Source organism: Lepisosteus platostomus, chromosome 6 (genome assembly GCF_059453375.1).
Source record: "Lepisosteus platostomus isolate fLepPlt1 chromosome 6, fLepPlt1.hap1, whole genome shotgun sequence".
Lineage (NCBI taxonomy): Eukaryota > Metazoa > Chordata > Actinopteri > Semionotiformes > Lepisosteidae > Lepisosteus > Lepisosteus platostomus.
The window spans coordinates 44,793,038-44,816,774 of NC_142616.1; the positions used below are offsets into that span (position 1 = coordinate 44,793,038).

The following is a 23,737-nucleotide window of genomic DNA, read 5'->3' on the forward strand; positions in this document are numbered from 1 at the left end:
GATGAGGCCTTACATGACAACACCGTTGAGCACTGCGTTTCACTGTCCAGAGCCGCTGAGAGCGTCCTAACCACAGAGTGCGAGGCAACTTACCAGAGGCAGCAGCCGTGGGTAGAAGAACACATGGCTGTCTGCCACGTCCATGGAAGAGATGAGCTGGCGCAGGTAGGCCCGGTCATCAAGGGAGACATCAGCCCCGGGCTGCAGGACGTCACTCTTCAGCACACAGTTCAGGTAGACTGGGAGCAGCTTCATGCACTCAGGCAGGATCAGCTACACAGGGAAGCAAGCACACAGTGAGGATAGACTCTCACAGCGCAGCGCAGCGCAGAGCACATCTGAAATCCGCTACCAGAAAGGCAATAGGTAACAGAGACAGGGGAACAGTACCCAGCGGTTATTTATCATGACAAGCATCCTGGGCACTGAAGCACCAGACAAAGAAACACCTATGAATCTAGTGTACAGATTTCCAAGCATCTTCACTGAAAACACAAAACTCAAACCTGCCTCTGAAACAGAATTCACATTTTTTAGTTAAAATCCTTAGTTTCAGAGCCCAATGTTTTCCAAATTGTGAATGAAATTCTGAGAGCTGAAGCCCCAGTCATGTCACGCTGGTTGCTACAGCGGTTAGACTTGGCTCACTTCAGAAAGCAATTTCTACCTTGAAATTCAGAAATTATAGTGATTTCCCCAGGACATGTGAAAATATTCTTCTGTCCATTCTTCTACAGAGAGATGGCAACAAAGTAACCAACTGACCTCAGACTTAGCATTTGAACTACAGCTGGCCTGTTTCTCACAAACAGTGCTACCCTGCTGAGGAGGCTACGTTAAGACACTAACACAGGGGTTCCCAATCCTGTTCTTGACATGCAAGTTAACAGGCAACCCCAAAACAGTTTGAGAATTGAAAGCAGTTAAACAGTTAAGGTTAATCTTACTAGTACATTAAAGAACAGTTGTACTGTATAACAGAGAACATAGTTAAAACACAAATCAGCAGATGTGTGTCCTTCCAACACCAGGGTTGGGAACCCCTAATCTATAAAACCTGCTGGACTGTGTCTCTCCAGGACCAGGGTTGGGGTTAGATTACCTTTTCCTACTAGACAAAGTAGCTGTTGCAAGCAGCCACTCCTGTAACAGTACCATACCTGTCCTGCAGACGAGGGGCTGGCGCAGTTCTTGCGGTAGCAGGCCAGGATCTGCGCACACTGGTTGATTAGGCTCTCTCTCACGTTCTTGGTGGGGTTGCTCAGGACACTGCGGTAGGCTGTACACATAGGATTGTAAATTTAAATGCAAAAAATTCCCATTCATATTTCAATCTACTGTGTAACCCAGTCAGTCAGTGTAAATGTTATATCAGTTTACCTAAATGGGAATCAGACAGTGCCTACTGACAACTGCCTAATATGGCATTACTTAGTTTCTCCTACTAGCTCCCAGTTATATAGTTTCTGCTACAGGTATATTATATATTTGCTGAGAAAATGCAAAAGCTTAACTTAGAAAATACAGTGTAATGATAAATGTGAAATTATTTAAAAAGTGGAAAATATAAAACACTCTGCCGTCCTATATTCTGAAGCTGCACAAATGAAGCGCACTGGACGTACCATGCTTGGCGAAGCAGTTGATGAGGGCGTCGGTCTCACAGTTCCGGTACAAGTCGGCCAGCTGGGTGCAGCAGTTGACAGCGAGGTTGTGCACCCTGAGCCGCCTCTTCCCGCTGCAGCTGGTATATAGCACTGCACACTGCAAAGGAGAGGTGTGGCTCAAGATCCAAGCACTGCACAGCTTGATCACTTGGATATACTTCACAGCTATCAGCCTCCAGTATCCACCGCTGACTGCACACCACAGCAGAGTCAACGAGCGGTTTCCCTGACCTCTGCAATCCCAGTGTCTTTGAGCTCCTCGGCTCTCTGTGTGGTGCCTCAAGGATGATGTCAACACATTTCTGGACAGAAGCAAGGCTATTCATTCAAGTACGGCATGAAATACACACAGAAACGACTGCAGAGAAAGGGCTTGATTTTGCAATCCATCAAGGTAAACCTTTTCATAAAGGATGCCTTGGCATTCTTGTTTGAATGTATAGACTGTATAATCTGAGTTGGCTTTCCTGATTAGCCTTAGTTATTACATATCATATATGGGATTTTAGACTTCTCATAACAAGATGACAGATTCCACATATATCGTACGGAAAAGGCCTGGCCTGCAGACAGTTGTTCTAATGCACACAAGACCAGATTCAGGTTTCGCTGACGGCTGAGGCCAGGGCCGGCCCTCACCTGCATCAGGGCCCCGGTCTCCTCGCTCAGCTTGTCGTCGTGCTTGAACTCCACAGTCACGGTCTTGTCGCAGTCCAGCCCGGCCAGCTCCACGTCCGTGGTGTTGCTCATGTAGAACGCCCCAAAGAAGTCTGTGGCGCGGATCCCTGAAACACAGGTTTAACTGTCACTCTCGACTGAAGAGGCACAAAAAAAACTGCAGTACAGTGTGGCCCAGGAGCAAAACCCAAAGAGATAGGAGTCAGATGCACTGTCTTCCTTTCAATGCTGCATTACAGTAAACACAGCCTCACCCAGCAGCATTGTTTCCTAAATTTCACAACACCTCAAATTTCATCAGTTAAGGTATTGTTATAAGCCAAGTCCTGTAAATAAGAGGCGGCTACAGGGTTAAAAAAGGGCACCACAGCTCACACTGCTGCACGCAACAGTGCTTATGTGCCCAGCTGAGGACAGAGGTAATTCTGGATATGTGAAAAGAAGATATGCAACAATTTAGATAACTAAAAAGCATACACTTCCTTAAACAAAATACTACAGTACAAAGTATTAATAATAACTCAAACCATGATACCATCAGTTACAACTGATGCCTCAGCTCATAAAAAGGGCATTACAGTTCTCAGTTTAAAGCTTCACTTAGTTCACCGTTTATCACTGATCGAGCTAACAGTGCTTGCTCTGCCTCATGTCTTTGTACTGACGAGTACTGCCCCCTAGAGTCCTGTTCCTCAAACTGTGGAGGGTATTCCTTGCTATCGGAATACCAGTCTTAGCGCTGCTTCATTTTCAGGGATTGAACCAGCTAAAAAAGCAGTCACCTCTTCGCACAGTCGTCCAAAAAAGGGAATGCTGGACATGAGCAGGTAGTGAAAACGAGGGTATGTAGGGTGTACAGCCACACCCATGTTTAAGATTTCAAAACCCAGCAGTGCCCCACAATCTAAATACAAAAAAATCAAAATTCCTCCCCAAAATTTTCAGAATTCTGTGGAAACCATGTAAAATCACCAGCTGGCACAAAAAAGCACAAAAAGATGCAAAAAAGGCTTTGTTTCATGCAGCAGTGCCTTGGCACTCGTGAACTGCCCATGGACAACCTTTCAGTGACAAATTTTTCACTGTCGTGAACAGAATAATGTAGTCTCATCTGTATACAAAATTGAAAAACAACCTTTTTAATAATAAAGTTTGAATGATTACCTGCTGAAACTAGACATTATAAAATCACTATGGTATGATTTGTAAGCACTATAAGAAGAAACTATGAAATGAGCAATCACTTTCAATATGCAATTCTTCAGAGCACCAAATATCTAGTATAAATCTAATCATTGTGAAACTTTCACCTGAGATTTCAACATTTCTCAGCGTTTAGCAAAGGCCTTGGAAGCCTAATGTATTGTGGGAAATGTAGTTTCTGGATCATGGCATTTCATGTAAAGATCAACAACAGCATTGGACCAAGGATGTAGTAGTTCAGGTGTGTTTTCTTTCTTCTTTTTTTCAGCATGGAATAAACCTATTACTTGTTCCTTTGGATCAAGGATGATCTATTATTTCAGCTTTGTGTCCGGCACAGTGCCAATCTCATTTTTCATTTTTCATGTCGTGCTATGGCGGTCTCTTGTTTGGAGTTTTCTGTTGCTCTCTTTACAATGCCTAACTATGCGTCTCTCTCCCCACCCCGAAACGACTCACCTGTGCTTGTCCGGACTCTCATGACAGCGTCAAACCCGACTTGCTTCTGGACGTCTCTGCGAAGGTCATTCAGGAAGCGCTCCCCATCTGATGGCACCTAGACGGAGCGGGCAAGAGCGCAGTGTTACGATCCTGGGTGCTGGGGGGTTTCGGAAATTCGCGGGGAAGGGGAAATGGAGCACAACAGCCTGGGCGAGCTGCTTGCTTGATCCCCTGCGTGGCATCAGGAGGCGCAGCGGGCTAGATGCCTGCATACCTGGAAGTAGGTGTACTTGTAGATGGAGCCACCAGTCTGGAAGGGCACCACGCCAAGGGTGGCAACGTCCACATATTGGTTCGGGAAGAGAAAGAGATCCACGCAGCAGCCCTGCGCCACACAATCCTTCGCTAGGTTACCGTAAAAACTGGTCTGGGGCTGGAACAGGGTCTGGGAAAAGACAGCAGCCACGCTAGTACAGAACCTCCCAATAGCAACCCACAAAAAAGAGCTCACATGTGGTACACCGTGTCAGCATGTTTCTTAAGTCCAATACCGTCACTCCCAATTCCTTCCATCTTTGGAACAGACAGCTGTTTAATTAACCGATTTATTTATGACATTCACATCACAGAACTGGTAGCAGCTGTATCCTGCACTGGAGTACATTGGATTTGGAAAGTGCAGTATTTCCTTATCCTTATTCTATGTTATCTGAAGACTTGCTTCCACATTTATGAGCATGTTTTTGACACATCCCGCAATGAAACGTTAATTCTCTTTTAAGAATGTGACTTCAGAATGAGGTCACTGGCCTCATGGGTTTGAAAATTGTGCTTCCTTTTAAATCTTCTAACAAGAAAGAGCACCTGAAACTGCAAGAGCTGTGTCTACACTGTTTAATGTATTGTGGAATCCGGATGAAGAGTAAAAAATGGTTTTAGAGTGCTTTCCTTAAGAGAGGAGCTCCTCAGAGAAACCTGTTATTTTTAAATAATAAAGAGTGGAGAAGTGTTGAGCTTGTGCTGTGGGGCACGACAGCAGGTACCTTCTCTTTGTCCGTGCCAATAAGCTTTTTGTCCTCCCTGTTCTTCAGTTTTCCAGGAGCCTCACCAATGGGGAGAGAGGAATGAAAAATAAAGAGCTTCCCAGCACAGTCTGCTGCCTGCAAAACATCAGAAAAACATCTCAATCCACTGGCATGCCTGCTGCAGTCAGACACAAACCATTCACTCTCACTCAAGAGAACATGAGATCTGCCTCTTTCACACAGACAACAGCGACGGTCTCATTTTTAAGAAGGCTAGGAATTGTCTGCATGGTAAAACAAGCTGTATATGGAAATATATGGAACAGATGTGGACCACCTGTTGTTACAACCCTGTAATCATCCAACAGGGATGTTTGGCTTGGCACATCCTGGTAAGATACAGTCCAGGCTTCCTGTGCTAATCCATGTCATACACTGATCCACACTGAGTGTGGCATGAACTCAGGGCACTCATGGCACAACATGACAGGCATGTATGCCAATGTCAACCACTGCCAGGGAGTATTACAGGTCTAGCGGCTACTTTACAGATTTAAGGAAGGAACAGTTCCAGGGTCTGTAAGCAACATCTGCATCTGGCAGAGCTTTTTTGAAGATAGAGGCTGTTGTAGCAATTTTAGGGAAGTACTGGTGCAAAAACAAATGCCAGCTTCTGCTGACCCATCTGTAACTTTGCAATAGATCAATAAAGAAAGATAGAGATCTCCACCTTCAGTGCCTCTAAACCGGCCTGGATCACTGGTCCAAACACAGTCTCCGTTTCCCGTGTGTCAGCAAACATTTCAGGAATCTGGTCCAGCAAACTGCAACACAGAACACAGTAATAGCAGAGAGGTGTCAGGGCAAACACTCAAGTTACTAAGGAAAAACACAGGTACAGACACACTGGGGCAAGATATTCCCTGTTCAGGGAAATTCTCTTCTGGACCGTGTTCCATTACTTCGCTGGGAATTTGTTTAATTAAAAGTTGTTTTCATTTCTAAAGCAGTTGAGGCTTGAGATTAACCAACACAAGGAATTTCACACTTGAAACTTTGTATGGGCTTCAAAAATAATTAGAAGAGTTTAAATGAAGAAATATGTAAGTTAATTACAAGCTTAGTTTCCTAACACAGTAAGGTAAAGAATGGAAAATCATGCTTTAAGTTACCCTAGAGTAGTCAAGAGCTAAAGAAAGGAATCGCAGGAGTCTCTGCTGAAGTAACAATGACAGTGCTGGTGTGGCACAGTGTCTTACCTGTTTATTACTGTCCTGGACTCACTGACATTAACCAGGAAGCCATCTAGCAGGGGGACGAACATGTCGCTCACATCAGACACCACCATCATCTGGGGCTGAGCCAGTGAGCTCTTCACATTGTAGAAGTGCAGCACCTTGTTGTAGGTGACAAAGCCCACTCTGATGTGGGAGTCCTCTTCTGGATTCTCTCTGCACACAAAAGAGTCGATCGCGCCATTAATTGAAAGGTATTTGGGGTCAATACATTGTCCATATAGACCAAACAAAAATTAACTTAAAGTCACAGCAAAGATGAACTACCCTTCTCCTAAACTATTTTAATTACACCTGGTTTGTAAAACTCTGATAAGAGTATACAAGGTAACATCCTTGCCTATTAATGAAATCTTGCTGAAATTATTGTGATTCTATCAAAGGCTTTTGAACATTACATGGTGAGCTTAGTTTGAGGGCCATTCATGAAAATCACAATGGTATACATAGTCCATGAACACTATGGATACAAATGTTACAAGACAGGTCCTTTATTGTATAAACAAGATGCATACTTACAAATAGCATGGGCATCAGAATGGATCTACAAGTATAATGTATCAAGTCATATGTGCAATGCCATTTTCTATTTTGGCAAACAAAACAGAATGTAGAAACTGAAAAGAGCCAGGGACCAGGACCCTTTGCAAATCGGTGACATGACTGCTGGTGTTACTGCCAGCTGGAGGCAGGGCCAGGCTACAAGAAGGGGTGTGTGCACAGCAGGCCACACAGTCTGTGTCAGGAGGAGTAAGTACCCCGACAGGGAAACAGAATTTAGCTTACACATTGGGGTTTGAAGCTCTTAAATATGAAATCAACTACAAAAAATAACAATTAAATAAAACTTTGAAACAGTGAAGCAGATTTCTTAAAAAGCATAGATGATGTACTTCCACCATTTTGTGTTTCTGGTCTAGATCACTGGCTCTAGATCAGGGGTTCTCAGCTCTGTCCATGGCACACTTGCATAATTTAAACATCTGTACTGCCCCCGTCCCCCATGCTCAATGCCCCCTTTTGCAGTCTTCAGAGCTCGGCCTCTGTCTCCTTGACACTACACTTTGGGAACTCCACAAAACTAAGATTTATAAATAACGTTTATTCAGTTTTTATTTCTCACAATTTTGACTATCCAAAATGGACTTCAGTTGTGAACTACGAGTACTAGTACTCCTAAAGACCTTCTACAGGTTTCTTTAAACCAAGGCATGCAGTACGTCCTTATCGAGGGGGAACAGAGCTTAGCACTGTTGCCTTGCAATGCTGGGGGCCTGGGTTCAATTCCTGAGGCACTATCTGTGTGGAGTTTGTATGGAGTTTCCTTCGGGTGCTCTGATCTCCCAGAGTCCAGAGACATGCTGGCAGGTTAATTGGCTTCTGTAAAAACCGGCCCGGGTGTAAGTATGTGTGTTTGTGTCTGTGCCCTGTGATGGACTGGCATAGGATATACAACGCCTGTTGCTTGCCAGGATAGGTTCCAGCTAAACTGTGATCCTGTACTGGATAAAGCAGATCAGAAAATGGATGGACAGATATGTCCTTAAATGCACATGTCCTTATATGTGCATTTTAGACCTTTTGTACAATGCTGGCACAAGACAAGAAATTCTGACTTTAGCACGTTCTGGCATCCTTTGTGTTCCAGACCTACCCTTGATCTACACCTAGATCACCAGAAAAGAGCAGCATATTTTCAAACAGAACAGAACACCGAAAACATCCACTCTGTATCAAAACCATTCATGCCATTCACAAATTATCCGTCTTAGAAAAACATTAGCCCTAGTTTATATATATATTACACTTCTATAATCCAGCACACTGTGTTCTACACTTGATCTAGGCTGTACCTGGGCAGGTAGTCCAACAGGGTCTTCAGCTCCTCACAGACGAGGCTGACCAGGCCACTCTTCACAGCGTTGTACGAGACGTCAATCAGGAAGATGAAGGCAGGGGGCTTTGGGACCTTGTTGTTCTGGAAGGAATTCGATTATTTGATTATTTCAGTATTTGCAGAGGTCCTTCTGACCAAACCTGCAGGCACAACCCCACTCCTGCCCATATGCTATGAGGGTAGTACTATGCAACTAAAAACAGCACCATCAGGTTAGTCACTACATGCCTTTTTTGTTTTGTATACCCACCCAACCAGGAATTGCAAACTGCCTTAAGTCTTGGCTTTCTGGCAATGACTTCTATAACTGCTGTAAGTAGTTATATAAATATATAACTTGTAAATATGTTTTTAATTAGTTCATTTCATCCCTTCCTCTTTGAGATAGGGGCAAATTTGTCATTAAGAGAACAAAACCTAGGGGCACCTCATCTTAGGTCAGAGTTAAAAGGGCAGATGACTAAACACAAAAAGTTCTTCACGGTGCCCCACTGGGAACAGAGACGGGTCTGTGGGTCTGACAGCAGTGCAGATTGCTTCTGTCCCATCAAAGATTTTATATTTTTATCCCAACTGCCCCTGCAAAGTCTTCCTCCCGAAGGCTGACACTGAAAAGGCTGAGCTGGTTCTCACCTTACAGTAGTCTACTGTGGCCAAGAACTCATAGGTGCCCATGGACAGCTCTGGCCTGTCGTAGCAGTCCACCCGCTTCCCAGTGTGGTCCAGGTGCTGGAAATACTGGGGAGGCACTGGGAGGGAAGAGGGGAACAAGGTCACTTTCGGGATGAGTGTGGCTTGTCGGCTGCATCAGCCTGACGCCTAGGACACTCACCCTCTGTCACACAGCTGCAGAAGCCGCACTGGAAGCGCCGGCCGCCCTCGATGAACTGCATGTAGGGACACATGTAGGCTTTACACCGGTTACAGCGGATGGGCCCGCCTTCGCCATGCTCGACGACATATGGAGGAACCTGAAAACGTTATGCAGCTTTATTCACCTTATTCATGCTGTCGCCCTTTTTTAAAACTTTAATGAACCTGGTTTCCTCTCACAGCAAACATGCTGGTAGGTTTACTGGCTTAAAAGGATGAAAATTGGCCCTTGTGTGAGCGCGTTGTCCGCCCTGTGGCCAGGGTTTTACCCTGCCTTGCGCCCGGTTCTTTCTGGGATAGAATCCAGCTACCCAGCAGCACTGAACTGCAGAAGTGTATAAAAAACAGATGAAAGGAGAAATTCTCTCTTAAAAGTGAAAGGAAGAATTTCAGTTATCAGCAATACAGGAAACAGAAACAGTTTGTGGAAAGTCTCATTTCTTCCAATCCACAGATTGTGTTGGGGAAAGCAATATGGGACATTAATGAATTCCTTCTATGTGGGCGGCATCCGCATTAGTTAGAATATGAAAACCGAAAACTTTTAGAAACATCAAAAATATTTCACATTTTTCAACAAATTGACTACATGTGTTTTGTCTACAGAGACTCTTGTGGTAACAGTTAAAAGGTATTTACAAATGAAAGTTCACGATGTAATTGAATGTCCCATGAAACCAGTGAAGAAGTACAATGCCCAAAACACTTCAAAAGCGTGCTGAAGATTTCCAGAAATGTCTTCAAGCAAAATTTTACATCAACAGAAACAAAAAAGGGTGGAACCTATCTTTCTGAGAAATACAAGTATCAAAGTGTTAACAAAAAAACATTGATTTAGAATATGGAAAAGGCAATACTCAATATAATATATAATTTTGACCATAACATATAGCTCACTGCCTGCATTTTTTATACAGCCTTTTTTGACATCTTCATTAAATGTGCCAATAATTTTGGAGATGACTGTAAAACCTAGAAACAAGTATGTATTGCGCTCTTCCATGAGTGCAATTCACAAACAATTCTCCAGGGAGTGCTACTGGCAAGCACTGCAGAAAGCACCTCCCCAGGCAAGAGATCGCCTTTCTCAGCTGATCTGCTCCAACAGCTGCAGCACAGGGGGGATAAGTGAGCAGCTATCATTAGTAACACAGACATGGCCGAAAGAGCGCAGGGGTGGGGACTGAAGTGAGGCCAAAAAGAAGAGAGAGAAAAACAGAGGGACCAAGTCATTAAAGGAATAGAATCTATGGTTTGGCTCTTATATTACTTTGAACTTTGTGATATTGTGAATTGTTTACTCCAGGTGAGACTTACTGTAAGACTCAATACATGATTTTTATTTGGCACTACTTCCTATAATGTTATGCAAGCAAGAAGCCATGAGACTAGCATTAAGAGGAACCAGAGAGCCAGTGGGGTGCTCCAAGGTCATGGGGGCACAAGAGCCCGTAATTCTGCCTGGGGAGGGACAGCTGTCATGAAGGACACAACACAATCAGGACAAGAATTAGGTCTGTAAAATTAGCCACCAGTCCAGCTATTGTGCTTGTTACAACAGCTGATGTCTTCATGTTCCCAAATTAACAACAAACAATACCACTGTCAAAGAGAAAGCAGAAAATAACACTTTACTGACACCCCTATTACCCCCCCCAAAAAAACTGATTCAGAGAGATGGCGCAGCTCCTATGTATTATTTTTCTATTTTGTATGACAAGCTGTGAGTAGTGGAGTAATACACTGCTTGTTAATGATAGCTAGAAGCCCATGACTGTCTCTAATAACAGTATCAACAGATACTGGGTCTGCTTCCGTCTCGTCAGAGAGAGAGAGAAGTGAGCAGCACGTCTCTGGGCCAGGACCTTTTTCCGTACAGAACAAGGGGTTAAAAAGCACAAGAGTCGAGTCACGTATGACAAAACAATGACAATTTTACGATTGGATTCAAATTAAAGTATTCAAAACCTTCAATGGAACTGTCCAATAAGCCCAAGCTGATAAACTACATTGGTGGTTCAGAAAAACCTAAAGTCTGAACCATTTAAGGTTTGAACAGATAAGATTATGAGGATACAAGCGGAAACTATGTGGAAGTGCATTTTAAAACTCAGAACAGGTGGCACCTCTTTACACAAAAGGTTGAGGGACTTTAGAACAAACTTCCCTTGCTTCTTACAAGAAAGAGCTGGATTAGATCCTGGCATCAAACTGGCCAGACTGGCCGAATGGCCTCCTCTCGTCTGCAACATTTCTTATGTTTCTTATGTAAGAGGTACCTGTCTATACAAAAGTAGTGGAAGCCTGGAACAAACTGGAAAAAGAGACGAGATCCTTCAACTAGTTAGTGAGCAGAGAGTGTCCGTGCTCACATTGTAGCACTCACCTCGTCAGCTGGTAACGTAGCCAGCGGCTTGATGACTGCAGCCAGAGGCACCTGAGACTGTTTAGCCATGTCTGAAGTGCAGGGCATGTTGTAGGCTGTGCACCGGATATAGCGGGGGCTGGCATTCCCTGGGAAAGCACAAGAAATATCAGAACACTGCATGTCTTCACACAGACAGGAGTGCAAGGAACCATGCATGGACCCAGGCTGGAGCAACACACTGCATAAGGCTTTAAAAAGTGTAGCTCATGATTATTACAGGCAAACCATACCTTGATCTTTAACCTGGAAGTTGGTCGTGACAAGTGGAGGTGCCTGACCTTTCACCCCAGTTGTAAACGACTCACTGCTCCTGTTAGCCTTGTCGTCTTCAATGACCTGGATCTGAAATGGCAAGGGCGAATGAGTGTGGAGACATTTAAAGGGTTTCAATACGCAATCTGTAACAGGCTGAAATTAGCTTACATTACAGTTTTGATGCACTTAATCTATTATAACCTTTACTTAGAAACATTAAGGAATGAGATGAACAGGACAACATATCCATTAAATGTCTGAATTTTAGTTAGCTGCACATATCTAAATTTCAATCTTAAGATTTCAAGTGATTTAAGATCTTAAGATTCCTGAACTACTGACAATCCTTAGTCATGTAGGACCAGAGAACTGCAGCTACAGCAAGACATTTAGAAACCTTCACAAACAGCACCCAAGAGGAAACCCTTCCCTGCAGAAGAGCTGTTTGGCCATGGCAGAAAGTACTGTGAGCTGTAAGCACGAGACCTTCAGGGCTGGCCAGAGCTTCAGCTCACAGGAATTTATGCACGGCCTTCAAGGTCCATCATGCGCACAGCATCCTCGAAGAAACGCTGTACCCACAAGCTCTTTCTTTAAAGCCAAAGGAGAAACTAAAAAGATCTGGCTTTGTTGGGGAAAAAAGGCTCAGCAACAATGTCATGCCCATCCTGGTAATGCAATAACCTCTACTGAAGTGAGTGAGGGAGCATGTTCCCGACTACGACTAGTATACCTGGTTTGTTCACATGCATGCTTTTACCTTTCCTAGTGTACTTAAAACTATGGGACCAGCATCCTTCCCCTTAACCCAGCTCTGTGGTCAAACAGCAGTTTGATGCAACTATGATTAAAGAGCATTCAATTTGTTTCTTTACTCAACCAGGCAGTTCTATCAACTTATTAAAAGAAGATCTGTTACACAATTTTAAATGTGCTACTGTTACTAGTCAGTAGTATTACAGTGCTCAAAATGAGACATGACAATGCAACAATTCTAATGTTAAATGGAAAATACAATCATCATTGAAATTTACCAAAATTTATTTTCTAATTTTTTTATTTAGAATCACCAATTTTTTTAGCGATACCCACTTGGCTTTTTGAAACACCAGAACAGCTCTCGGCTATGAACCCTACAATCTCACACAGGGGAGAATGAGGAAATGCAGACAGACTCCTCCGACCCCGCCCACCTTCGAGCCAATCATCTTTTAACATATCACAGTCCCACACCGATTGGAAGAAAGGCACATCCATCAGCAGTAGCACCGTAAGGCTGCAAGTTCAGTGGAGGTCTCAGGGATCACCGTGTTTGTCCTTTGTGCCAATTGTGCAGCTCGGCCTGTGGAACCCCAGTCAGTCTACTAGTGACCTGGCCAAGGCTCAAACCTGCAATGCCTGGATCATAGAGCTCAATCCACTCAATCTGAGCACAAACACGTCAATCTCTGATAATCCTATACCAGGGCTCTCTATGGAATCTAATCTCACAGTTACAAGCACTGAAAGGTACAATCAGCTTTTCCTGCCCAGTGGTGGTGGCTGAACGTATTCACAAGGCCTGTATGACAAACTAACTTAAGTCACTAACCCGCTCCTAAGAAAATGCCATTTAAAATGCTTTCCTGCAGTTATTTAGTTTACTTAATTGAAATTGGTTTTCATACAACATTTATGGAGTACACTTTCCCTTAGTGCTGCTGCTCAACTTAGTGTGTTCCTTCCACAGGATGAATGGAAGGATGAGAAGTAAAAGTCCGTTGCCAAATGCACCAACGTGAATATGAACTGCCAATTACTTCTATGGGTGTAACCATTATTAAAGGTACTACTGTTAGAAAGCAGCAGTCTTCAGATATTACTCAATGCAATTATGGCAGTAGCTTAACGGTTGTTCATCCCATGCCACCTGAACAAGGCCAGGCACACCAGGCGTGGGTTAAACATAAGCACAGCTGATTTCTCCCCAAATCCTCATACATACTTCTGAAGATCCACCCTGATGGCGTCCCTGGGACAGGAAAAGCTCACAGTACCTTCCCATTGTGCAAGACCTGGAAGAGCTGGATCAAGGCCTTTTCTCGGCAGGAGATGTGAGGATTAACATTCTCCCTGAGCCTCAGCCTTGTGGCTGCTCAACCAAAATGATGTGAAACAGCCCCTCCTTCGCCAACGGGAACAGACGCGTCCGGTAGCCCAGGCCGCCGGGGCCAGGAGAGGGATTAGGGAAGGGGAGGCAGCATGCTGAGAGGCAGGCACTGGGGGCTGAAGGGTCAAGGAAACAACGGGGCAGGGGGTGGGGGGGGGGGGCATTACTGCGACAGACAAGACGGCAGACAGACACACTGCACTTACTGGACTGGGAATTGCGTCTGGGTCTATTCTATGCCTCGTTTTCTGCACGGGAGGCAGCTCAGTGGTTTGCTTTTATAATTTTACAGGGTTAACAGTTCCCCCGCAAATTCAAAAATAAAACCAAAAACAAAAAAGGGGGACGGGTAGGGGGGACAGAAGAAAAAAAAAGAGAAAAAAACAGAAGAGTAACAGCTGTTACTTCTGTTCTCCCAGACGACCATCATCCTAAAAAGTCCGATTAGTCATGTCTTCAGACACCATAGAACGTACGCCAGGCGCATGCAGAAATCCAAGCATGAGCACAGCACTGTGTGAGAGCAGCGCGAGGCAGCGTCTCCTCACCACAGGTCTACAACACAACCGTCCCAGTAGAGCGGGCATGTTAGAGAACACAAGACATCTCTTGCGCATCCAGAACAGGATTACATCAAACATTTTAACCTTTATGGATCACTTCATTTTTACAATTAGAGAAAACACACAGTTGAAAGATCAGATTAAAATATGAAATTATTTAAACTATCTTACCATCGCACATTAGAATTTATTTCTACCACTACCATTTTCATAATACGAACTAGCAGACAGCAGCCTATACTTAATCAATATTCAATCTATGCAAATAAGAATTAGGCACTGGACTAGAAAACAACACTTTCACGTTCGCTCCACTTACAATTGCAAATATACAATCTTAAAAATTGAAAACAAGCCTTATTGTAACACACACACACACACACACACACACACACACACATACGACTTGGCTAGATAGGTCCCAGAAGTATCTGTTATTTTCCATCTCCTATGTAGTTGGAGATGTGGGACAATCCTCTTTTGAGGGCCAGCTACTGTAAAGAAAAGATGAAGAGCTTGACCACAACTATGCTGAAGGGTTCTTGCTCCCCATTAGTCTAGAATTTCTATTTTCAACAACACTAAACACCATGACACCATTCTCACGCAGGATGCCACTTACTGGCAGTGCAGAACTACGGTGCACAGGAAGATAAACAGGAAGGGACAGCCATGGATAAAGGATACAGATGATGACAGAATCTGAACCATTTTAAAATAAAATGCTATTTAATAACACTCCACAGTAGTGATTTTCCACAGTTATTACACTCAACTATGAAAGTCACTACTGAATTCCAAAGTTTTGAATTTATTGGACTGAGAATGACGAGACTAAGATTGCTTATCAAGACAACTTAAAAGCACTTAAATAGCTCTGAACAATCTAAGAATTGAAATAACCAGCCTCTTTTTATAGTCTACAATCGACAATGGTGGTTGTTGTACCCACTGAATAAGATAATTGTGTGATTTTGTCTTATTAGTTCTTAGTTGTGAACCTGTGATTGCACACAGGTGAGGATGAGGAAGAGTAGACAGACTCTTCACTCTGCTCACCTTCGTGCCAATTGTATTTTCACATGTACCCTCACCCTACAGGGCGCGCTGTATCACTAATGCCAAGGGAGCCCTTGGTCAACTAATCACACCCTAACTGTGATGTGTCACCAAGGGAATCCTGGTTATAGCTGGCCAGAGACATGGCCCAAGCACGAACCTGTGACCACAGAGCTCAAAATTCGCTTAGGTAAGCACTTAAAAATGATGAGACACCCAGGAAGCACCCAGATGTACGTTAATGAGCAAAGCTTTCTAACAATAATTTAGTTCTTTATGTCAGTGATACCTGTGCAAGAACAGTGTCTTTACCTATTCTATACCACACACGAGGACCACAGGAATATAGGAGCCAAACACACAAATGTACCAAAAATGTTGCCTTATGATGGAGCACTAATTTATGATTGCTACTTCGTGTACTTTCTCCAAATGCACACAGAACACACTCCCACAGCTGTAGCACTAAAACAGGACTCGCGCTAACCCTGGGCCTTAATACAGCTCGGTGGGCAGAGAAGCCTGCACTTATCTCAGCATCATTCTGCTCTGAACTGCAGACATAGGGTCATGAGGTCAGAGCACACTTACCGGACTAGGAATGGAGTCTGGATCCAGGCGCTTCTGCGGTGGTCCTGGCGGGGGTGCAGGCTGAGTCCCAAAATTCTGCTGACCTGGATAGGAACCTGGATAGCCAGGCTGGGGTCCCCTCATCTGCCCAAAAGCACCTTTGAATAGGAAATTTATATTCAGCAGCTTGGCCTGTTTTAGGGTAACAGATCACATTTTCAACATCCCATTTTTTTTTTAAACAACCACAAAAGAAAATCTAGTTCTTCTTAATAGTTTACTTTTCAGTTTATGTCCATCTTAAACATATATACATGCTCTGGGGCAGCTCGGTGGGAGAGTGGGTAGCATTTACCAGGAAGCGTTTGATTCCTGGTCAACAGCAAGTGGTGCACCGACGTGAAGGTAATCTCTAAATCCTGCTCGCCGAATCTAGAACACCTGACCATAAAATGTCGACCCTTTTATTTGCCAGGGAGTTTTCCGCCACTATTATCCCAACCGTTTACATTCAACCTCAAGCCTGCTTGGAAGCAGCACATAGCGAACTCCACGACATTATCAACAAGCACGAAAACTCCCACCCAGAAGCCGTCTCAATTGTAGTTGGGGACTTCAACCACTGCAATCTGAGGAAAGTACTGCAAAAATCCATTCAGCATGTCACTGTACCGACAAGAGGAGGCAATATTTTGGACCACTGCTACACAACAATAAAAGGAGCATACAAAGCGCTTCCCAAACCGAGTTTCGGTAAGTCGGACCACATCGCTCTCCTGTTGCTTCCTGAGCACAAACAGAAGCTGAAGACTTCCCCCATTGCGAACAGGTCAGTGCGTTGTTGGTCTGAGGAGGCGGAAAGCAAGTTAATAGACTGCTTTGATAGTACAGACTGGGACGCATTCAGAGCTCCCGACACAGATTTAAATGAGTATACGGACGCGGTCACCAGCTATATTAAATACTGCACCGACATTTGTGTACCAGAAATGAAAATAAGGTCATTTCCCAATCAGAAACCGTGGTTCAACAATGACATTCGCAATAAAATAAAAGATAGATCCACCGCGTTCAAATCGGGGGACAAAGAGCTGTATAAGAAATCACGGTATGCATTAGAAGAAGCCATAAAATGCTCTGCATACAGCCTTGGAGCACCTGGACACTAAGAACTCGTATGTGAGAATGCTGTTTGTGGACTACAGTTCAGCATTCAATTCCATCATACCCAGTCAACTGGTGACAAAGCTCAGGGGATTAGGTCTGTGCAACTCTGTCTGCAACTGGCTGCTGGACTTTCTTATCGAGAGACCACAGGTGGTGCGGATAGGCAATAAAACATCAACACCACTCACCCTGAGCACTGGAACCCCACAAGGCTGCTGTCTGAGTCCAAGGTTGTACTCCCTATTTACTCACGACTGCACAGCAAGACACAGCAACAACCGCATCATTAAGTTTGCAGATGACACCACTATAATAGGACTGATCAGTGATGATGACGAGTCCACTTACAGGGATGAAGTTGTACAGCTGCTTAGGTGGTGTCATAGCAATAACCTGGACTTGAACATAAAGAAAACGAAAGAGCTAATAGTGGACTTTTGGAGACACAGGCCATACACTCACAGCCCACTCAGTATTGATGGAACGGAAGTGGAAACAGTCACCAGCTTTAGGTTTTTGGGAATTCACATCTCTAAAGATCTAACCTGGACTGTGAACACTGACTCTATCATGAAGAAGGCTCAGCAGCGCCTTTATTTCTTGAGGTGCCTCAAGCGACGGGGGATGCCAATACATGTGTTGGTGAGCTTCTACCACTGCACCATCGAGAGCGTCCTCACCAACGGGATCACCTTGTGGTATGGCAACACCTCTTCGTGAGAAAGAAAGGCACTACAGAGAATGGTCAATATGGCCCAGAAGATCATCGGCTGCGGTCTCACCGAAATTAAACAGCTCTATGAGGACCGCTGCCGTGGTAGAATTCTGGCCATCACAGAGGACAGTCACCACCCCGGGCATGAGTTCTTCACCCCACTGCCCTCAGGCAAGAGATATAAGAGCATACGGACACTTACTACTAGATTCTTCAATAGCTTCTATCCACAAGCAGTGAGACTGGCGAACACATTTAGCCATCCCCCTCAAACCACACCTACACCATCACCATCTACCTCTTTATGATTTCTTATCTATTGCACATCTAGTCATTGTTTACACGTCTGTATTGTTTACATTCAAACTGTCTACATGTTTACTTGCACATTGTCTATTGTTTGTTTGTACATTGTCTTGATGCACTGTTTGCACTTTGTTTTGTTTTTTACACTTGTTTTACAATCGAGAGACTTCTGTAAGTAAGAATTCCATTGTACCAGTACCGGTTACATATGGCAATAAAGTTCAAGTTCAAGTTCATTGCGTTAGGGCCCTGGGTTAGGTTTCTGGAGTGCTTTCTGTGTGGAGTTTGTATGTTCTCCTCAGGCTGGCATGGGTTTCCTCCAGGAGCTCACAGACCAAAGACTCCTTATCCATTACACCAATGGCCCCTCCCATAGTCCAAAGACACACTGAGAGGTTAATTGGCTTCTAGGAAAATTGGCCCTGGGTGTGAGTGCGTCAGTGTCTGTGTGTGCCCTGTGATGGACTAACGTCCCGTCCAGGGTGTACCCTGCCACGGGCCCGCTGCTTGCCAGGGCTTCAGCTCTCCTGAAACCCTAAATTGAAGGAAGCAGTTAGAGAATGGATAGATATATGCGCTGTGATCTAAAAAAAACTTGATATATGCCCTTGTAATATTACACTAGACTGACTTTCAGTGTTGTAAGAATAGTAACACTTATTTTTTGCTCGAGTTCTGAATTATGGAGATATTCTCAAATGCTTCTAATGTGGAATTCACACAGTTCTCTCATGTTACTCCCCCTGCGGAAATTCATCTTTTATTCTTTCTTTATAGAAAACTGAACTACTCTCCAAGTCACTTGAATTAGCTCGAAGGTGTAGAGGCAGGATTATAGCAAAATCCAACTGTGTGCTTCCGAGTGCCAGGCACACAGAGAAATGACCGAAAGGCCACACCAGAAAGAAACGCACAAGAAGCGTCACAACTCGTCGTTCTGTAACTGAATCCTGGATCACCTATCCTGCAGGAAACCTGAGACACATACAGGGAGCATCCTCTGGAGACTGGAGAAGAGGCCTGCTTCATCACGGAAACTCACGCTGGCCAGATCTGGTTACAGGTACTACACTGTTCACCACGACAGACCTGCACTCATCAGAATCACACTGCAGCCCTTCATGAACAACAGCAAATTCCGATTTGATCAAAGGAAACTGCCCTTCTGAAGGCTAAAGATGATTTCAGAAAATCTTACCAAGACGTCAAATATTTTGTTTACAAATAATGTTAAAAATAGCTCATGAAACTATGCAGCAAGGACTGAAAGCTTTGAAAAAGTTCAACTCTGTGAGCATGAGGGGTTAAACCCTCAGAAATAAGGATGTTACATGTCATCACCATTCATGATAATCATTTCATCAATGGTATATTTCACTTTTTAATGTTGACTGCATGAATAAGAGGAGCTTATTTATGTGAATCAAAATAAGCAGAACCTCAATATCCTCCCTAAAATTGTTGTAAGAAATAGATGTGAGCTCAGTAGTTAAGCTATGTCCCATGTATAGGCGTTTAGACTATAAAAAACAGGTAATACTACTTCTCAAAATTAACCTAGTCTAACAAGCCTAACACATCCACTTAAACATCCCTGCAATAATACTGAATTAAAACAATAGTCAGAGTCAGAAGGTTTGTCCGTGTTTTGCAGGTTTTGGGTGGCTGCAAGGCTCTAAAATAGTTTTACCCCTTCGTAAACTAAATGTTGTTTTGGGTTCTGATCAATCTGAACATCTTGAAAATACTTCCGTATGTGGTTAAATGGTGCAGTGTCTGGATGAGGACTTCTTGGGTAAGGGACATGTTTTATCACTTTCAAACAACTTTAAAAGCTGCACTCACAATGAACACTCTGGTAGTCTGTAGGTCAATATCGGTCTTAAGCAGAAGTGCCAGGAGGAATACCAGTTTGGCTGTTGAAATTAATGGCACTGTACATTTAGGGGGCCTCACCGTTCTGTTGGGGCTGGTAGCCCTGCAGGCCTGGCTGTTGAGGGGGTCCCTGCAGGCCTGGCTGTTGAGGGGGCCCCTGCAGGCCTGGCTGTTGAGGGGGCCCCTGCAGGCCTGGCTGTTGAGGGGGCTGCTGAGGAGGGCCAGGGGGCATCCCAGCCATGCTGGGTGGTGTAGAGCCTGGAGCCATGTGATTGGCCTGTGACAACGGGGGTCCTGACATAGGCTGGCGAAGAGGAGGTGGCCCCTGCATCCCTGGAGGTCTGGGGGCCCCTCCAGGGGGTGGGAAGCCGCTGGCGGGAGAGGGGGCGGAGTGGAAGGGGGAGAGCTGGGACACAGAAGGCTGAGGAGCTGGGGCACCAGTGTAGGGAGGCTGAGAGGACGTCTGGGGGGCTCCAGAGAAGCGGGGCTGGGAGGCCGGGGGACCCGAGGAGAACTGGGGCTGAGAAGAATGGGGAGCACTAGAAAAAGGAGGCTGCGAGGGAGCTCCTTGGTAGGCCTGCTGAGAAAGAGGGGGCGCTGCAGAGAAAGGAGGCTGAGCGGGTTGCGAGGTGGGGGCAGAGTGCAGTGGGAAAGAGGGAGGTCCAGGGGATGTGAAAGCAGCAGAGGTCTGAGCCTGAGAGGATGGCGCAACTGAAAGAGAAGAAAACTCAATCAATTGAGGAAACGATGTGTGATGTACAACCTCATCTTTACAAGAAGGTGCTCAACAATACAAGAGTACAAAAACACAAAGTAGTGACTTCAGGTCTGATATAAAGGACATCAATGAATGAAACCATTTCCGAAGCCATAAAACCTACTGGTTCAGAGAAACTGAAAACATGTACACAACAGCTGAACAGAGAACATCACCAGGGGAGAAGATCCAAAAAATTCAAAAATTCCTCACAATCAACACAAACCAGAGGGCAGATGTGGAAAATAGGTGGAAGTGCATTTGAAACTGAGAACAGGAGGCAACTCTGTGGGAGTGTGAAACAGGCTGCTCGGCCATGTTGTTGAATTCAATACCCTTCAAGAAATGGCTTGATGAGATCCTTGGACCAATTAACAACTAATTACCAAAAAGGAAGTAGGTTAGATGGTCTGAATTACCACCTCTAGTTCTAACACAAATGACTGTGATACACAAGTACACATCCACAAAGAAAAATGTCACAAGTGCCTTTTTATCATTTATTAAATAATCAAAAGTAACTTTTGGGAAATCAAATTATTTAAGAATACACTATAAGAGCTTGATCTGCATGAAAGGTACTGTCACCACATTGTTTTTGCTTTTTCTTAGTGTGAAACTAAAAGGCTGCTAAGAAATTCTGTCTGTGAGTCAGTAATTTAAAATAGTCAGGTGACATCCTAAAAATATCCGAGATGCAAATACTAAACTACAATGTACATAATGGCTTGGAGGAACTGGACAGTCTTCTTCAAATAGGTTAGACCTGTAATTGCTATAGAGTCTTAACAACAACATGAAAGTTAATTACTAAACATAAGCAAAATATATACCGCAAGTATACACTTAAAGTGCGAAAGTGTTTCCTTTTCAGAGCAAAAGAATGTGAGATGCTTTATAGTAAGCACTGATTAAGAACTAGTGCTTATTTAAGCATTTCTATGGGATTATTTAAAGGTTTTTAGTAAAATGCAAACTCATGCAAGAATGTTTCCTTTCATTCAGAAGTGAAGAAAATTGCACAAACCCAAGCTGATAATATTTGTATGTAGATTTAGTGCAATAAAGATCCCTTGTATTGGCTCTATGGGACATACCATAACCTGGGCCAGCCGGGGAGCTGATGTGCATGCTTGCCATCTGATTGGCCACCTGCTGTGCGCTTGTGGGTGGAGCTCCATACTGCTGGTGGTATGCTGGCTGCGTACCAGCAGGTGGCGCTGCACCTGGGACATACGGCTGGGAAACTGGCGGCCTGTCCAAAAGCAAGAATCAAGTCATAATACACACATTACCAGCGGAGTGGCTGACAAACAGAAAAACCAAGTGAATGACAGAGAATCTGGAAAGCTCCTAGCTCATTAGCATTTGAAAGGTATTTTAAAAGAAACTTTTGTTATTTTAAATTTAAGTCCAATGAAGGAATGTATGGAACTTTTCCAACCGCTTTATTCAATACAGGGTCACACAGAGCCAGAGCCTATCCTGGCAAGCAGGGCTGGGTACACCTAGGACAGGACACCTGTCCATCACAGGGCACACACAGGCACAGATACACACCACACCAGGGCCAACTTTCCCAGAAGCCAATTAACATAGCAGTATGTCTTTGGACTGTGGGAAGAAACTGGAGCACCCAGTGGAAACCCATTAGCACGGGGCAAACATACAAACTCCACACAGATAGCACTCTAGGTCCAATCTATTTACAGTGAATACAATCCTTGGCTACAGGGTCAGAAGCCTACTTGTTTCCCTGACACTGGGCCCTTAATTACCACAAAGAACTTTCTGCTTATTTGGAAAGGGATTCAAGAGACCTGGAAAGCCTGCTGGACAGCACTCCCTGGTGTCAGAGTAGGGTAGGCATGGTCCAGGTACAGACAACAGCAGGTCTGCAATGCGCTGTCGACACTCACCTTTGTGACTGGCTGGTCACGGTGGGGGGTCCGTTCTGCACCTCCCCTGGCCCATACTGGTTATAGGTCTGGGGGGCGGAGACTGGGGGTGCCCCTGAGGTAGGGGGCGGCCGCATTGGACCTAAACAGACACAGACGACAGCCTTTAAAAATATATATATATGAAACTCAGCATGGGTCACATTTTTGCATTGAGATATTTGAATTCTGCCCTCCCCTTAAACCAGGTTTTTCAAGGCTAACTCTTAGGGTTGATTTCATAACGCACTTAATAATAACCAAGATAAATACATCGGCTATGGCTCATTTTAAGCTTGTAAATAAGAACGGATAACACAAAATCAGTACAAGGTACTGACCCCACAGAGTCTGATTACAGGAGAGGTAGTCTGATTCTGAAAAGAGCAGGAAAACTTTGAAGTATTTGTTTTTTGACTTTAAGAAAAAGGGAACGCACAATTTCTCAAACTAACATGAAAACCACTAGGCTAACAGCTCCACATAAAAACGTGTTGACTGTGGATTCTTAGATCAATACACTTTTCTGTACTGATCAAACATTTCAGCCAGGGGGTCTCAAACTCAGTTCCTGTAGGGCCTAGTGTACCTGAAGAGTCCAACAACAGTTTCTTACAGACATTCAGTCAGTTCCACTATATAGCGCTGTGAATTAATGCAATAATTGGATATAACACAGATAACCTGAATTGATTACGACTACAGTTCTGTACAACGCAATCCAGTGCATATAAATGAGTCAGTCCCACACGAGCTGAAATAAACAGGTATGCAGTTGCCTGCAGGAAGTCGATGTGAAATTACACCCAAAAGTAACCGTTTAGATTAGAAATGTCTTGAATGAAAAAGGTTTTTACTTTAAAAGGTGTTTAATACA

At 44.1% G+C, this 23,737-nt stretch overlaps 1 protein-coding gene across 6 annotated transcripts in view; it reads right to left on the reverse strand.

The window, feature by feature from the left end:
* Positions 1 to 23,737, reverse strand: part of sec24c (SEC24 homolog C, COPII coat complex component) — a 34,629-nt gene that overhangs the window by 5,616 nt on the left and 5,276 nt on the right. For 4 of the 6 annotated variants that reach the window (XM_088636048.1, XM_088636047.1, XM_088636046.1 and 1 more), the window contains 19 exons: positions 22,843 to 22,963; positions 22,021 to 22,178; positions 20,248 to 20,877; positions 16,125 to 16,261; positions 14,118 to 14,186; positions 11,738 to 11,849; positions 11,466 to 11,593; positions 9,039 to 9,177; positions 8,840 to 8,955; positions 8,163 to 8,287; positions 6,274 to 6,465; positions 5,745 to 5,838; positions 5,033 to 5,149; positions 4,264 to 4,434; positions 4,008 to 4,104; positions 2,307 to 2,452; positions 1,626 to 1,764; positions 1,161 to 1,279; positions 94 to 273 (listed from right to left, as the gene is read on the reverse strand). In XM_088636048.1, coding sequence (XP_088492174.1) covers positions 94 to 273; positions 1,161 to 1,279; positions 1,626 to 1,764; positions 2,307 to 2,452; positions 4,008 to 4,104; positions 4,264 to 4,434; positions 5,033 to 5,149; positions 5,745 to 5,838; positions 6,274 to 6,465; positions 8,163 to 8,287; positions 8,840 to 8,955; positions 9,039 to 9,177; positions 11,466 to 11,593; positions 11,738 to 11,849; positions 14,118 to 14,186; positions 16,125 to 16,261; positions 20,248 to 20,877; positions 22,021 to 22,178; positions 22,843 to 22,963 — 2,990 coding nt within the window. The remainder of the gene's footprint in view (positions 1 to 93; positions 274 to 1,160; positions 1,280 to 1,625; positions 1,765 to 2,306; positions 2,453 to 4,007; positions 4,105 to 4,263; positions 4,435 to 5,032; positions 5,150 to 5,744; positions 5,839 to 6,273; positions 6,466 to 8,162; positions 8,288 to 8,839; positions 8,956 to 9,038; positions 9,178 to 11,465; positions 11,594 to 11,737; positions 11,850 to 14,117; positions 14,187 to 16,124; positions 16,262 to 20,247; positions 20,878 to 22,020; positions 22,179 to 22,842; positions 22,964 to 23,737) is intronic. The other 2 variants (XM_088636051.1, XM_088636049.1) reach the window with 1 other exon arrangement.